The sequence below is a fragment of the Puntigrus tetrazona genome, chromosome 2 (genome assembly GCF_018831695.1).
Source record: "Puntigrus tetrazona isolate hp1 chromosome 2, ASM1883169v1, whole genome shotgun sequence".
Taxonomy (NCBI): domain Eukaryota; kingdom Metazoa; phylum Chordata; class Actinopteri; order Cypriniformes; family Cyprinidae; genus Puntigrus; species Puntigrus tetrazona.
In genome coordinates, this window is record NC_056700.1 from 3,772,960 (window position 1) to 3,790,523 (window position 17,564).

The window sequence follows — 17,564 nt, forward strand, 5'->3', positions numbered from 1 at the left end:
CCTCTGAGAAAACCTTCTGTCCAGCATTCATGTAACATTATTTGCAAAAAACAAGTCGAGCAGTTTATTATTAAACACGAGTAAAGCAATTCTATGTATTTAATCGTATGTTATTCATGTAAATTTATGCTTACAAGCCATTTTCATTTACTCTCAAGGATTCATTAAGAGAAGTCATATGGTGTTGCTAAAAAGAACATTATTTTGTGTATTTGGTGTAATGCAATGTGTTTAAGTTTTAAAAAAAACACATACTGTACATTATTGTTTCTCCTCCAAGCCCTGCTTTCCCGAAATGGGTCGATTTGTACAAAGTTTATCGTTCTAAAAAAGTGAGGTGTGGTCTGATTGGCCAGCTATCCAGTGCCTTGTGATTGGCCGAATACCTCAAGCGATTGGCGGAAATGTTATGGTGGCAACAAAACACTGTATTAATGAGTCAGTTAGTCTTTTATTCAACAGATTAATTCAAACAGCAGAATCTTATACTTTTAGTTACAAGCTAAAACATTTATTGTTAGGCTAAAATCAAGTTTAAGTAGATAAATACTGGTCGTTTTTAGTACGAAACCACTTCAGATGGTTCAATGCGAATGCTTTGGCCAATTTACTGAAATGCAAAAGAATGATTAATTCACAAATCATAGAGACACACAGCTGAAATATTTGCAGGGAAACTCAAGCACTTAAGGTGCTCGCAGCTGCAGGTACTGTACCACTGTCGCATGTGTCTTAATCTGGAGAAGAATACTGCTTGATTGCAAATCAAACAAATGAGCAGCAGTTTCGTTCTGGCTCAGCCATGTGACTCTGTTTATGAAAATGTGATACTCAGTTAAAGGATCCACTGAAGACTTTCCCAATTATTTTAAAAAGCGCACAAAGGAAAATTCTAAATGGAATCAGAAGACCTTTGTAGATGGGCATACTGTAGACGTTACATTAGAGAGAATGTGCTAACAATAGCGATAATTATTTCCTGCTTGAAAAAAAGGTCACACTTTATATTAGGTGGCCTTGTGTACTACTTGCATAAAAACATGTACTTATTGTGTTCATATTGTATTGTAAAACACGTTTGCTGCCACTGAGGTGGATACGGGTAAGGTTAGCGACAGGTTTGATAGTATGGGTAGGTTTAAGGTGGATTAAGGTGTAAAGGATGGGTCAACAGTGTCATTATAAATGTAAGTACAGAAAATTAATTACAGATGTAACTATTTTTAATGTAACTAATTACAGATTGCAGCCATTTGCTAAAATCATTGAAGTTATTTTTTTCCTCATTAATGTACACACATCACCCCATATTGACAGAAAAACACAGAATTGTTGACATTTTTGCAGATTTATTAAGAAAGAAAAACTGAAATGTCACATGGTCCTAAGTATTCAGACCCTTTTCTCAGTATTAATAATAATAAAGTTAAAACCAGTCTATGCATAGAAATTGTGATTGTCATAAAATAAAAAGTAAATTTGATGCACACAGCTCTGAAATATGTCATTTCTATATATTTTTTTTAAATTGTATATATTATTTTTCTTGTCATGGCCAAAACAAGCAATGTTACATGCAATATTGAAGCTTTATCGGAGGAATTTAAAGGGCGAATAATCTTGGTTTATTAAATAAGACGTACTTATTGTAATAAATGAATGGGAAAACACATTTCCAAATAATTATTCTTTTTTTTTACTGTAAATGCATTGGCCCCCTCTTTAACTGAAGATGTAAATAAAAAAATGAATTGAGGAAGTGAATGCAAGATTACAGAAGTAATTCTGTCACCGTTCATTTGTTATAAACCACTGTTAGTGGCATATTGCTAATTGATTACATTTCCGAAGCTAATTATATCATAACATATTTATATAATTTGTCAGTGTGGGTCTGTTGCAGTTTGCTGTCAATAGTTAGAGTGGGTGAGAGTTTGCTGCTCTGAAAGGCAGAAAAAGTGTAGGCACACAGAGCATCTCAACATCAGCTGCCCGTCACTGGATTAATGGCTATGTGGGAGTCAAGGCCCTTGTTATTAGATATTTATTTATTTCCTTCACTGTGTGTGGTGAAATGACGCAGAAAGCCTATTTTTTATTTTAAAATAGACAGTCTTAGGCAGCAGAAAGTAGAAAAATACTAAAATAAACGTTGTTATTTTCACTGTAAATTTAAAGGTGTTTTGTACTTTAGGAAAACAGATGCTAATTTACCGTAAAAGCCCATTTTGTCAGCTCAAGTCATGTTATTTATATATTTATTTACAACTGTTTCAATGCATCTTCTCTCAAATTCATGTTCTGCTGCAAAGCAGCTCTAACAATAAAAGAATGTCATTATTTCTCCTGTCAGTAACTGTGCAAAGTTCATCAATAAGGAAACAAGTTTAATTCAGCAGTGAACGGAAGAAAAAGATGTTATTGTTGAGCTCAAATCGGTTTTAAGTTTACTTCTATAACAGTTTACATGTTGCAAAATGTATTACTTATGAAACAAATTTGATTCAGCTATAAACTCTCCCAAAGACAAGAGCTATGTCATGAAGCCTAGCTCTTGTCTGATAGTGCCAGTGCAGTCCAATTAATATATATTTTACATTCACTAAAATCTAGTTGTGAGAAAGTGCTCTAAAACAGGCTTCACAGTGGGACAACAACATATGGGTTATGATCAAAATTGCAGTTGCCATGCAAATCCTTTTCATTTGCATTCTTTCTCATTCACTGAGTACGCCCATGAAGCCATATGTTATTATGCCGTCTTGTTTCTGGGTTCATGACTAATGCAGCTCCAATTCCTGCCCAATTCCCACTTGCTCCACTTCCTGCCAAAATCCCATTGGCCATCATCTCGGAAACATACAAACTTCTTCTTCTCAGTCTTCTGTGCACTTACATTGAGCATGGCATGTTACGTTTCTTTTAAACTTCATGTATTATTTATCAAACCTTTCAGTTTCAGTGTTCAAAATTTCAGTGTTCCCCAATCAATTTTTGTACCCCAAAATGATCTGAGTCATTAAATATAGAGTATCTGCCGATATCCTTGCAGCTTTAACCAACTCCAGGCTAAAAGTAGCCTAATGTTCTTAAAATAAATAAAAAAAATCTGTTTAACAGTCATATCCATGTTGTTCAGTATAGGACGCAGGATTGGGTTTAGGAGAGCCGATACCAATCGGGTAAAAAAATACTTGATTGGGCCTGATCCCAATCCTTGAGATCTGCTCTAAAGCTACATAGTAATTTGCATAGTTTTGGTCAAACATCATCCGAAGTGTGTGTGTATGTGTCTGTTGGCCTCTTCCTCCATTTACCTCAGGACCTAGCTAATGAATTTGACCTTAACACTACAGTGGCAATTCAAGAGGACTGCTTCATTAAAAATGTAATTATGGAAATTGTTGGGGACTTGTCAGCGGACCGCCTGATTTGTGAGATCTGAAAGATTTGCGAGATGCTGAACAATGTGTCTCTAACGAGCCTCTTGCTGTTTTTCAACAAACGACAGACACGGATGTAGTAGAATATTGCACAGATGTAAAAGACAGACTAAAGGGGTGCTAACTACTAAATGAATACAAAGTGCGAGAGTTAGATGTTATTATCGCACAGTTACATCATCTTATGGTAATAATATGAAGAACCTTGTTTCGCATTAAACGATTGACAATGACAAACTTCGAATATGACTTCGAATGTGAAACACTGATCTCTTGGCAAACCCAGAGGGTCAAAGTGATTTGGGACACACAGATGAGGCCCTGCGGTGACTGTAGAAGGTCTTTAAGAATCTGGAACATGCTGATGAAAGCACCTTGAAGTGAAGGTTTGCCTACTGGAGCTTGACTTTGTTGCAGATGCGTCTGTATAGTTTTCTCCTCTCGGGGCAAGAGGCTTGAGAACCTTGCTTTTGTTTCTCTGTGAGTCAAGACGTGCTGTGTTGTTGCTTCATATGCTGAAAGCACTGAATATTTTGTGCCTGTCAATGTCTTTTCTCACCGGACAAAGTCGTTTCAATGATTCAGAGCCCACAAGAAAATAACTTTTTGCTGTTAGTGCATAGATACAGTAATAAAGTCCAAAGAGATATTCCAAAAGCTATGCCCTCCTAAAATGCCTCGTTTAAACACGTCCCCACTTTTCTACGTCACAGTGTGGGTTTATTTCATAAAACTGCCTAAATGTATATGCAAAGAAAGTAGTTGGAGCTGTATTTCATTGAGGAAGTGAAACTACTTTGTGCTTCCAAAAGAGGACACAACTAAGAAATGTGTGGTTAAGTTGTGTTTACAGTACTGTTCCAGAACAGTTCAACACAAATATTAAAGTGTGTTCAATGCATTTAAGGAGGACTGATTCGTGGACCTGACAGAGAGCGGCCAATGTCAGCTGTTTCTGTAAATTGGGGAATTTCCAACTCTGCAAGGACAGTCCGGCGCTTCTGACTCACAACCTGTGTTTTCATATTTAAAGGATTTGCCACTATTCAAGTTTTGAGCAAATCTGAATATTAATGTGCTGGGATATTTGAAAAACAATGCTTTTGAACGTTAGCATCACACATATCCAGCTTCATATCTGTGGGTTTTCATAAACGGTAGCTCACGGAGTACAACAAATCAGTTCAAACCTGTGTAAGAGGAAGTGGAAATGACATGGTTGTTTAAACAATTGCGTTTTAACACTAGTGGGTAGGTTTAGGGTTGGTTATCGTGTAGGGTGTATTTCCAAAATAAATGGATATTTCAATTCTGAAATGCCACAATAAGTACCTATATGAATGTAATATGCCAGCAAACTTTTATCGTGCCACTCAGTGAACATTTCTCTTTGAAACTGCAACAAAATTTGCAGTAAGTCCATGACCGTTGCAAAATGGTGTTGTACAAAACGTGCACAGATTTTTAGCAGACCAGGTTGGAAATGATGCAGGCTACATTGTACGCCATCGTATTTGTGCATGCAATTAAAGAGTGTGTTTTACGAGCACAGTATAACAGCTGACAGGACAGGAAAAATAATTTTTTAACGCTGTTTAACTGGAAAAACGAATTTTTTTACAGCATTAGATACTTGAATCCTAGAAGCTAAATTGTTTTCACGGGAACTGAAATGGAAAGCACACTTTGTTTACACTCTGTCTGCAACGGACGTGAACGACACAAAACATTATATCAAAATCACATAAAACCCAATTTAATCAGTGAATCTGTCTACATTTGGACGTGCCAAGTTGGCAACAGTAAATGGATGCCTATTTCTATTCATCACAAAGAAAATAGGGATAGCTGTGCAGCAATGTCTCTAAATCCTTTTATGTATTCTTACGCAGATTGGTCCCTGTAACATGCCACACTCGTGGGAGGTCTTGTCCATTCAGTAAAGCACTAATTATTAGTAATTAGGTAAAGCCGAATAACAAAAAGGTTGTTGGTTTGAGTCCTACAAGGGATGATGGATGAGCCATTGCTTTTATGCAATCGATCCCCAGGGTGCTTAATATCGTAATTGCTGATTGTACTTCTGTTTACTCTAGTGTCTGTCATGCACACCCAAAAACAACTGTAGAGATAGACATTGTGCGAGAGAGTTAGGGACCATTATTGGTCTTATGTCACCTTTTAAGTGGGATCTCTTGCTCTCTTTCTGTTTGAAGAGGTCTGAAGTCTATCTCCTCTTCTGCCGTCATGAATATTTTAAGGGCTTCAATGTGGAAAATAGTTTTGTTTCCCCTGAGAACATTATTTCCCAGCAACCTTTGATTGTTGTCTGCAGTCAGTCAGACACCTTAGTAACAACATGTGCCAATTATTCTCGGATGGAGCTTTGTTCCAGGGAGTTCTTTTCTTGTTGGTGGTGTTTTTTTTTTTAGTGCAAGAACACGCCTTTGGTAAAGGAAATGATTTTCAAACCACCTTTTTTCTTGTGTTAATCACAATGGCATATTAAATAGTAATTTTGTATTTTTAAATGGTTACTATTCGCAGTTACCAATGATGTGTTAATTAACTCATGCCATTTTTTTTTTTACAGGGATTCTTTGTGTCGGTATTTTACTGCTTTCTTAACGGGGAGGTGAGTCAATGATGCATTTAATTTAATGGCTGGACAGAACTGAAAAATTACTATCAATGTACAAGCCCTTTCCACAGCCATATAACCCCGTCACCTTATCTGTTCTCTGCCACCCAAGTCTATTATTATGTGGGAGGCTATTTACACTGACTCGCTGCACACAAACACCAAGAAGAACAGAGCAATCTATCAACACCCTGCAAACTGCTCTCTTTTAATAGGGAGGTTTTTATTACTTATAGGATGCCTCTTCAGTCACTGTATCAGTGTCTTCTTAATATCGATATCATATGACACATCTGACATTTTCTCCAGAGATTTCCAGAACAGAACAGAAGAGCAAGACTGATATTGTGCGTGTGTGTGTGATTGGGTGTGTGTGTAGATAAAAGCTGGCTCACATACACATCATTACAATTTCTGCACTGTGGGAGAAAATATATAAAATGTAAAATTTTATTAGTAGCTGATAGCATTATCAAGTTAGCCAAAATATTTAGTTTACAGAACATGCATGAGGTTACATTTGCATGAGTATCTGAGGCTATGAGAGGGTGATTATCTGCCTGTATTAGAATCACACCAGTTTTTTGGCAGATGGTGCTTAAGGCATGCGTTAGCAGGACATGTCTCTGTCTTCAACTCGGCGTGATTTTAAAAACCATCTTCAAAAACGACTTCCTTGAATTCAAATCTCAGTTTGACAGATTAGCAGCTGAGCCTAAGCTTCCGTTACTAAAATAGACATTATGTGCAACCGCTGGGAAAGAAAAAGAAAGAGCTGTTGTGTTAAATCTGTGGGTGATTTACTGACATTGTGCAAATGAAAAAACACAGACGCATCGTCTCATTTACATACTGACCAACGCAAGGTCGCAAATGAGCTGAGGCGGCGCTCATCGGGTGCGGGTGAACAGACACAGGTGCAAAATGGTTTAGGACTTGATTATTGGAGCATTAAGTAATGGTGCAAATACAAGTAATTTGACAAGCGCAAATAATAGCGTTGCATGATTCATTTTAATACTGTCCTCCCATAAATTTTATGCCTGAAAGGTAAAGTCATGCAAATGCATATTCAATAAGGTCAGGCGCAAAAATAAATGTGTGTTTTTATAATGCATTAGCATTCAATTGCTGTTGAACTATATATATGTATATATAAATATATATATGTGTGTGTGTAAGCAATAAGGTACGAGATACAATCAAGATACATAAATCACGTCGTGCCTAGCAACGCCCTTCAGCCGTGTTATTATTGATCGGTTACCACACACAAAAAAATTAAAACCTAAAAATGCATGTACTAAAATCCGTTAAATGTAGTCATTCTGCTAAAAAAAGTCCTCGACAGCCAGCGCCAGATAATGTTCCGTACGCGCCTCTCATTTGGAGCTTAAATAAAAATAGCTTAAAAAGAATAGCTTATCGTCTGCTGCATATATGTATATATATATATATATATATATATTTTTTTTACACCATATACAATATTTTCTCTCACACATACATCTGCTTATCTCTCAGCATGAGAAGGTGACAAGCGTCATCACATTGTAAACGTTACGGACATACATAGTCATACCTGAAACAGAAAAGTAGTAGATACAGTAATATTTCCTCATCACGCCGCACACACAGCATATATTCGCGTGAGGAAGTTTTTTAGGAAGGACGTGGTCCCAAAGATGAAAGATGAAACATAACGCCAGCAGGAACATTCATACTTAAATAACAGACATTGAATTATGCAGAAATACACAATACAGGAACAGTTTTATGCTGTTTTATTGATTGTTTATGTTGCTAACAGCGGTTGCTAAGGGTGTTGCTGAGTGATATACAGAGCTGCTGGAGGAAGCGGTCATAGCCGTGCTTTATCGTGAATAAAACACAACTGCTGACCAGTCAGAATCCAGGAAGGTTTTATTAATACACACACACACACACACACACACACAATCAGCATTTGGCTTCCCTGTCAAATGAACATCTGTTTACTCTTTAAGTTGGTTATTTTTATAATGTTACTCTGCAGTCTAATGAACTGTCTTTGTATCTGATTTATATTTGGGGTAATAATTTTGTAAGGACCCCAGGCAAGATGAGAATATTCTTTTTCAAGCCGACCCCGTCATCGAGCTCATCCCAAATATCTACACGGTCAACATCAAATCAGATCAAATCATGTCAAAACCAACACTATGTCAGCTCTGTCATTCTCTGTTTGTCCATAAAAAATATAATGTGTTTAGACGGAAGAAAAACATTATGCTTTATGAACGACTCATTACACGAAGGTAGGTTTAATACGAAAAGCCTATAATATGTCATTTTATTTATTTATTTTTTCGGAGCATAAATTGCCGCTATATAAATGCAAATCACATTGATGTTGTGTGAAGTCACAGACACATACCGCAGAGTTCAGTAGACTCACACTTTAAATCTTTTATTAAAATAAACATGCTTCAGAAATGTTTAAGATCTGTATAATAAGCAAGTACCGAATGTTTAAAAAAGTGACAGCATTTTTAATTATTCCATTTTTAATTTGATGCCTCCCTTTGTACCAACACTTCAATGTTTTTTTCATAAAAAAGCAACATCCCAAACCACTGCTGACATTTCGTTCGCTAACGATTTGATTTGCATGCCGTTTAAAGTTTGATGATTGGGTTGTTTTGCAATTTCTCGTTTCTGCTTCATTTCTGCTTCTCCTTCACCGTGTTTTGGTCCATACAGTTTGTACTCTTTCAGAAAATGTATAACAGCGGCCCCTAATGCATGACAGCTAAAAACGCAGAAAGCTAAATTAAAAGAAAGAATGAAAGAATGAAAAAACACTCTTAGTACACCCTCAAGCCAGACTCACACTGAGTGATTTTAGCCACGATTTGGCCGTCTGAGACAAATGTTAAAATCCTAAAAGCTAAAATCTGTCGTCTTTGATTGTTACTTTGACATGTTCAGCGACAGCCGCTGCGATCAAATCTTATCTCCATAAATTTTGGGCATAGTCCTGCGGTGCGACGTCTACCACAGACTTTCTTTGCATTTCAGGACAAGCCATGATCACAATCAATGCTAGAGATTATTTCAATACGCCGTAAACTCACGAAATCCATCTGATATGTTGCCTCTGCTATGATTAACAGCGTTAGACCTCGTGTGGTATTGCTTATGATACATTGTTCTTAAATATGTTGGCTTTTGCCACCATTCATATACTTTTCAGGACAGCCAACATTTAAGTGCAATGCAATAATAATGCATGCGTTGATTGCTTTTGCGCACCCTTTTTTAACACATCTCGACTGTCTGACCGTACAGTGTTATATTAGTAACAACTGAGATGTTCGTACAGTCTGACAAGAACAATCCCAAAGGACTTTGCACATTGTGAGCCTGGCTTTAGTGAAGTTGAATGCCAACCCACGTGCCTCTAGCAAGAAAAAATCGCTTTCTTAACCTACTGTGACATTCGTCATTCACTCTTTTGTGGCCATCAAAACAAACAGCCGAACAGATTTATGCCACTGGCTCATGCTGTTAACCTAAATCAATAACAGCCTCACAATACAAAGCCCGTGCGCTATCTCAGCTGCAGAAAGAAAGAAAAAAACACCACAACCTGGGAGTTAACTGGATTAAATGCAACCCTAGATTGAAAAGCTTACGTTATAACAAAACCTTCATCTGATCGGGAGCAAAATTCATGCAGAATGGGCTCCGTGATAAGTGCTGTGAATCAGTAATCCTCTTAAAGGAAGAGTAAGAGCCAATAACAAGATCATCAAAAGTGTCTGACTTCTTACAGAAACCTCAAGGCACTGGTGGCTCCTAACCCAGGGGTCACAAACCCCATAGGATTCACTACGAGAGGGGGTTAAAAGTAGGACTGAAGTGGTAACACTAAAGCATTATTACTGATTGATGTTTTAATTATTGTTCAAACTTTTTTAACATGATTTTGGAGAAAAAACTCACAAATGTCTCACAATGTCTTCACCTTCCGTCTATATGGTATACTGTCAAAAATAATCTGGCAACTAATTCTAAAACCGTCAACGTAAAAATGCCCAAAAATCAGCAAAAATTGCTCCAATTGCTATTACACTGCTCAGCTTCAACATTAAAGCTTCTGCCAGGTGAAATGAATAGCACTGATTAATTATATTGCTACAGTTGCATCCGCCAAGCGGTGGGATATATTTGGCAACAATTGAACGAAATCGCACCGATTGTGTGTGTCCTCGCTCATAATAAAGCTCACTGAGACACACACTTTCAAAAGGGCATCGCGTTCTACCAAGCCTAATGATAAAACAGGCCTCAATGCGGTTTGAGGAAACATGATCTAATAATGAAGTAATCATCCAAATGCTCCTCAAGAAGCCCAGACAGATAAACAGTCTTCCTGAAGGTGTCTGAGGAGCGATGGCACAGGCATGTGTTTTGATTGTGATGGTCGTGTTTCTAAATGGGCTTCAGACAATCGTTATTCTCGGAGAGCGCTCATGTAGTATGGTATAGTAAAGTATCAACTGCTAACTGCTCATTTCACCGACTTGCTCAATTTCGCCATCATTTTCGATTTTGAAATGACGAAAATCCTTTTTTTCGACAATAAATAAAAATAAACGAAAATGTTAGAGAGGGGCGATTTGGGAACAAATCTGCGTGGCTTGAAGGTTAGATTGGTATATTCTAACCGTAACGTAGCCTATTGATACTCGCTCATAAAACGTTAAAAATGGCAATACGTGAGAGTAATATAAGAAATAAATAAAGCCAATGATAAATCTGACTCGATTCGATCTGGTTTCTGAGCTCAGATGCTGAATCATACACGCATAGAAAGCACGTGAGCACTCTTGAACGAAAATATAAAAGAGAAACGCACATAAAATGATCTCGAAGCGTCCGTTTTGATGAGCATTCACGTCCATTATGTCTTAAATGAAGTTAAACAGGAGGGAGAAGATGTGTAAGTACATAGCGTTTGTGCATTCGGTTTTTAAAGGGATAACAGCCTAATTAGTCGCTATTGTCACTGATGTTCATCAAGCAACAAAAGTAAAGATCAATCTAAATGTTTGATATAAATATGTCTGCTTGAAGGAACGGATGACATGGCAAACGCTGTTATAAAGAATACATAATTAGCCTGTATAATCACCGAGGAGAAAACCACGTTGTTCTTCATGAGAAGTGGTTTCGTTTTGATTTGAACTTAATTGCATGTTGTGTCTCACCACAGCTAACGAGTTTGGACATTTTAGAGAAATGTTTAATGCATTTCTAAACCTATTCGATTTTTGCCGACTAAAATCACATGATATTTAATCGATTGAAACCAAAAGCAATTCAGACGACTAAAATATGACTAAAACTAAATCAACAGGCACTGATAGCATCACCGACACAAACGTCTTGTACGTCTTGGCTGTCAGCGCGGGCCGTGAAAAGTAAGCAAACTCTTGAATTGAATAATTGCATTTTTTTTACTTTAGCAGAAAAACCTTCTAATAACATTTTCTCTACTTGCTTCATTTTTATTTAGCTTTGTATTCAATTTTATGAATACTTCTAGGTTGTCTCGAGAGCTCTCATTTCTTTGGGTTATACAACGGCACGCTGGCTTAAGGTCAGGACTGAGGAAAAGACATATTTTCTTCTTTTTCAACCCTTAGTGTATTTACTCGCGTGCTTTGGATCACCTAACCTTTGTAAAGCTTGAAGTCGTGACATTTTCCCGTAATCCCTCGATAAATATAGAATGCATTGTGTTTTCAAGCCCTGTATATACACACCATGTTTGATGCCAGTTTATTTCTTTAACTCTTTCTGAATTTAAAAAGCTGTCATGCCATAATCAATATATTGTAGCCTGCGTTATTTCTTTACTAATTCATTTACACATGATTTATTTAATACCATTTATTCATTCAGCAGATGTTTTTAACCAAAGTTATATAAAAGCAAATAACATGAGCGCTTTTAATGCAAAGTTTCAGATATCATTTAAAACTGAACGTGCAAGAACGCGGAGAGATTGCATGAAAGTGCATAGGTTTTTATTATTTTTGTTGTCTGTGTTTTTGTTGTTTAAGTGTTTAATGCAGCATTGTTTTTAATAGATTAAATAAATACTGCATTAAACAGCAGCTAGCAAAACTAAAATGAATCGTAAGATGCGGTCATAAGATTAGCTTATGATTATTTTTTTAAACGCGTTTGAGAATGTTCAAGCCGCCATATAGCAGCGAGCTATGCATTTTAATTCAATGCATTTTATTAATGCTTATTATTTATAGCATTAATCATGAAAAGTGTAGCAGTTTTAAGAGTGTAGCGTGTGTTTTTCTGCAGTTTGTCGTCAATTAACAGTGCAGAAAAGCTCAAATGCTGAAATTAAAGGATTTTTTTTTCTTTATAGGTACGTTCCGCAGCCAGAAAGCGCTGGCATCGCTGGCAGGACAATCATGCGCTGCGGGTCAGAGTGGCGAGAGCCATGTCCATCCCCACCTCACCCACCCGCATCAGCTTTCACAGCATCAAGCAGACCACAGCCGTCTGACCTTTACACAATAGCTTCTCCTCTTTTATAATTCAGCCACACAGTTGGACTGCAAGTGGCATGAGAGACCAAGTGATTGTTTTTGGCCTTTGATGGTTGTGGGCGTCTCCTCTGACAAGCAGCGAACTGAATTAATATGTCTGTGTGACTGTGTCATTTTATCAATGGGCCCTGAATTGAAGGAGTTTAACAGAACTGATGAAACGTTTATTTTCATTCAGGAGACTGCAATCAACCACCCTAGCATCTGTTTTATATTATCTATCTATCTATCTATCCGTCCGTCCATCCATCGAGCTATATATTTGAACTCTTTCACCGCCAAGTTTGTTTTTTTTTTGTTTTTTTTTTTTAAGTTGCCAACTGCCTCCAATATTTTGATATTTTCACATAACTTTCATGGTCTCAGAATATTTTGTTGTATGAATATCTGAAGCAATATGTCAAAAAACTAAACAAAACAAACGACAAAAGAACAGAGTATCTGATTTTAAACAAACAAAAAGCATTTTATTTTAGATTAATGCATTTTCTCACCACTGGAATGTGTTTTTATTTCTTTTTAAAATAACATTTTATACAAAAAGCTGAGCAAATCACATTTTTCTCAAAAACTACGTCTGGATTGGATTCAGATCGAAGATCAAACACAGATGGAGTACTTCACTTTCATCGGCACCCCCAAAGCTTCACAGCCATAAATGATTGCCTTACTCAACATTTCTTTTAGTAACGCACAGCAGTTTGATTTATATGCTGTTCAAAGTTTAAAGATTGTGTTATTTTACAGCATGGAAATTCAATGGCATGGAAGTGTTGTCTCCTAAGGCTGGCCACACACTTGGAAGATTTTAATTCCGATTTTAAGCTTGATTTTGATCCCAATTTGCATGACCGAAATCTAGGTTTGCTGAAAACCACTTCTTGCCCCAAATTCTTAAATATGTAGGGGCATTATAAAGTTTTAACTGCTCCCAATTGAATCAGAGTGTCTCGAATTATAGATATCAAACATCTGATACCCACGCTGACCAATGGAAGCGTCCAAGATTCACCATCATTCATTATTACATGCTTTTTGAAACTTGGCTACCACAATCATGCCACAAAAGTATTAAGAAAGAAGATCACCCATATTTAAACTCTTCCTCCTGTTATTTTTCTTAGCGCGTCATGTTTAATCTCTTGAGTCTCTGTGAGATCTTGTCTCAAAGTCAGCCGGCATGTGGTCTCGATGTCTGGTCGAATCATGTAGTTTGTGCTTTTGGAGGATTATAATGTTAAACTTTGATTGAAACCGTCCATAAGTCTGTGGTCTCCACCATTTTTTTAAAATTGGTTAAGATTTGAAAATCATCAAGTGTGTCCCAGACCTAAATGACAATGGCGGGGAAAGAGTTAAATATAACTGATAGCGGACTATGACACCTAGAGCTGACTCCAGGAACTCAACAGTAATTTTAGACGAGCACTCACAACAATGACTGGACAAATCAATTTGCAAAAAAAGCCCCAGTGTTCTGTAATAAAAGCATCTGGGTCTACAGTTCAGTCCACACCATCTGAATCACACTTGGCATCACTCTCCAGGGTCCTCATTTATAAAACTCTTCATAGATTTCATCCTAAAAGTGTACCTACCCTCAAAAGCTAGATTTTACATACGCACTCAGTTTTTCAGATTCATAAAACCGAAAAAGAACGAAAATCTCTTTATAAATCCCAGTTAGGGGAAGACTGTACGTATGTGAATCTCCACCTGACTCCTCCCACAAATTACCATATATGGAGCTTACAACGCCTTGTTTTACTATGCATAACCTCATTTGCATATACTACCATGCATATTCATGTACACGTGACCCTATATTTAACATTGTCAAAGGTACAAGACATTAAGGAAATATGATACATGGACTCTATTCCTATTGTACCATACATTCATTTTCATTGCTAAAAATCATCCAATATCCTTGTTATGTATTACAATAAATATAAGCAGATAATAACAATACCTGTTTAAATAGTTTCCAAGTAAATAGAATTGATCTCATTCTTTCACTGGCCAAATAATATTTCAGTTCAAATCCCCAGCTGTACTTTTCATAGTGTTTTAGACATGCCTTCACATGAACAAACATGTACTGTATATCAGCTTTAAAACAGAGCTTAAAATCCTTGTTTTTACATCATTCATTCATATCACTCCAGGAAAAAGACTTTGTATGCATGGGTCAGAGTTTGCGTGCAGGTGCATGAATTTTCCTGTCAAGTTTGTTTTTATAAATCTCACTTTTTGCGTGGGAAGTGCAAAAAAGTGCTCTTTTAAATCTGGTTTTGAGCATATGCAACAGTTATAAATGAGGCCCCTAATCTCTACATCAGCAGCACATATGTTCTCCTCTGCTACCAGTCTAAACTTTGTCCAGTGCAGCATATCAACTGGTCATCAAACTGCCTCACACACAGCTAATGGAACAGCTCTGCTCAGCCAGACGACTCAAATGGAGCCCCGATACAGCTTTCTTCATCTACAACCAAAGCAGCTGTATCTCACTCTGAATAGCATTCTTTCAACCAGTGCTTCATGGAAAAGCTAGACAAACTATCTGAAGCTGATGTTTGTGTATTGAAGTCATTATGTTACATGATACTCCATCAGTGATCCTAAAGTGTTTAATTATGTTAAAGGGATCGTTCCTATGGGATAGATCATTGGGTGCACTAGAAAAAACTGCTGCTTTGAATTCAGTCTCATGAATATGCAGTCGTGCACCAGAGGGAAGTAGCTGAAGTCAAGATTATTACAAATCTGTTACGAAACCTATTGATTTGGGGTTTTTTTTACTTTGCATCTACAGTGTGTGGTCATACGGGAACATTCTGTGATATTTTGGCACCTTTTTTAAAGCTTGAATGTGGTTGCTGTTCACTGCCATTATCTGGACGAGTTCAAGCAGGACATTTTACTTGTCCAGAATCAGACTTCACTACCAAATCAAAACTGCCGAGCTGGACCACCCAACATTGTCCTGTGGCCCCAAGCATGACTCTCTGCAGGTGAGCCACCAGAAGTAAAACGCACTGGGAACGCCACTGTGTGACTGTGTTCGGAAGCACGTGTACAATCAGTACAACAGTGAAGTGAGACGTCACAAGTGAGGTGACATGAGGAACTAAGAAACATAAAGGCACACCCAGGACATGTAGCGTCTTGTTCCCTTGGGGAATCCTGGTTATATACGTAACCCAGGGGCATTCGCTTGGGACCCTGGAGTAGATACCAGGTTGTACAAGTAGATAAATGTGTGCGGATACCATGTTAGACCATTCCCAATGAGAAGGCCATGGAGGCTGCCATACTCCAGGGTGAGTGTACTTTGACACCCTTAGGTGATGGGAGGCAAGAGGACTTGCAATCTAATATCTAGGAAGCCTTTGTTTTATTTACTTTTAGGAAGAATATCTTGTTTCATGGCTGGCTAGTCAGTGTTCAACTTGGCTACAGCATGAGTCACGACCTCCACAAGCTCCTAATTTGCGTTGGACTACGACAAGTCAATAGCCTTTTCAGTGTCGATGTTCATCACATCAGCCTACTCAGATGAAGCGTCTAGGAAGAAATCGTAGAGCGGTCTTCGGATCCCTAAAATGGAGATATGGACCTAGAGGGTAAGGACGAGCCTGTCTTGGATCCCTCCACTAACGTGCTTTAACGAGGGCACCTTTATGCTTCGTGGTTGCTCACATCACCTCGCTGTTGACATCTTGCTTCTCTTTGGACTTATTTCACACATACTTCAGCCCGCGATCATGCAGAGGCATTCCCAAAGCATTTCAATGCAGCTGTAATTCTTGAAGGGGAACTTTAGTTAGTAGGTTTGCTGCACTCTTGAATATTTTTTCCCCCATTGGGAGATAAGGGCTGTGGTTCTTATTAGTCTTAAAGCTTTTGAAATTGCTTTGTAATGCTTCCCACACTGATGAATTTCATTCAACTTTCTCAATATTTCTGGAGTTTGATATTTTGCATTATAATATAATATATATGATTATATAAGACACAGTATATAAGGTTTTACTGCTTCTAGACTGGCTTATTTGCATGAAACTTGGTACCTATCACCTGTAAAGCCTCGTGACAAAACGTTAGCAAAGAATTTGAATACATCAAAGATACCCGAAGATATAAGGAAATTAAATGGTCGGGCATCACTTACTTTTACAGGCATTCAAAAGCAAAGTCCAAACTTAACAATACTTGATACGATAATGACATCGACTGAACACACTTGTAACACCGCAAAATTAAATGTAAAGTGTAAAATTGAATTTCTTTGTGGTTGTGTAACCCTCAAGTAACCAAGACTACAAGTAATTTGTTAAAAATCACTTTGACAACTCAACAAACATGGCCGCCAGCAGCCAATCAAGTTTTAGCAGATAGGAATGACAAATCAGAATGCTGACCATTATGAAAATGGACATATTTACTAGAAAAACACTTGTCACTTTTAAAGAAACTCCTTTTAGGCCATTCACGAGATCTTTACCAAGCTTTGTACACGTCAACTAAAGATTATACAGTTTCTGGAATATCACTCATTTATATCATTGGGAATGATGGATAAAGTACATTTTTGGCTCTCAAAGATCAAAATCGGTATAAATAATTTAATACATTTTTCATGAATGAACAAACACCGGTTTTAGCATCATTAAAATTAATAACTTTAAAAAAAAAAATAATAATATATATATATATATATATATATATATATATATATATATATATATATATATATATATATATATATATATATTTTAATATATCCTAACGATATTGAAAACACATTCACTAGTTGCAAGACCTGACTGAATGTATTGCTGTCCAATTACA

General features: G+C 37.1%; 1 protein-coding gene across 3 annotated transcripts in view; it reads left to right on the forward strand.

Moving 5' to 3' along the window:
- The window catches only part of LOC122355245 (corticotropin-releasing factor receptor 2), a 33,463-nt gene extending 16,789 nt beyond the window's left edge, over positions 1-16,674 (forward strand). For all 3 annotated transcript variants that reach the window (XM_043253319.1, XM_043253327.1, XM_043253336.1), the window contains exons 9-10: positions 6,037-6,078; positions 12,524-16,674. In XM_043253319.1, coding sequence (XP_043109254.1) covers positions 6,037-6,078; positions 12,524-12,664 — 183 coding nt within the window. In that variant the 3' untranslated portion in view covers positions 12,665-16,674. The remainder of the gene's footprint in view (positions 1-6,036; positions 6,079-12,523) is intronic.
- The last annotated feature ends 890 nt before the right edge of the window (positions 16,675-17,564 follow it).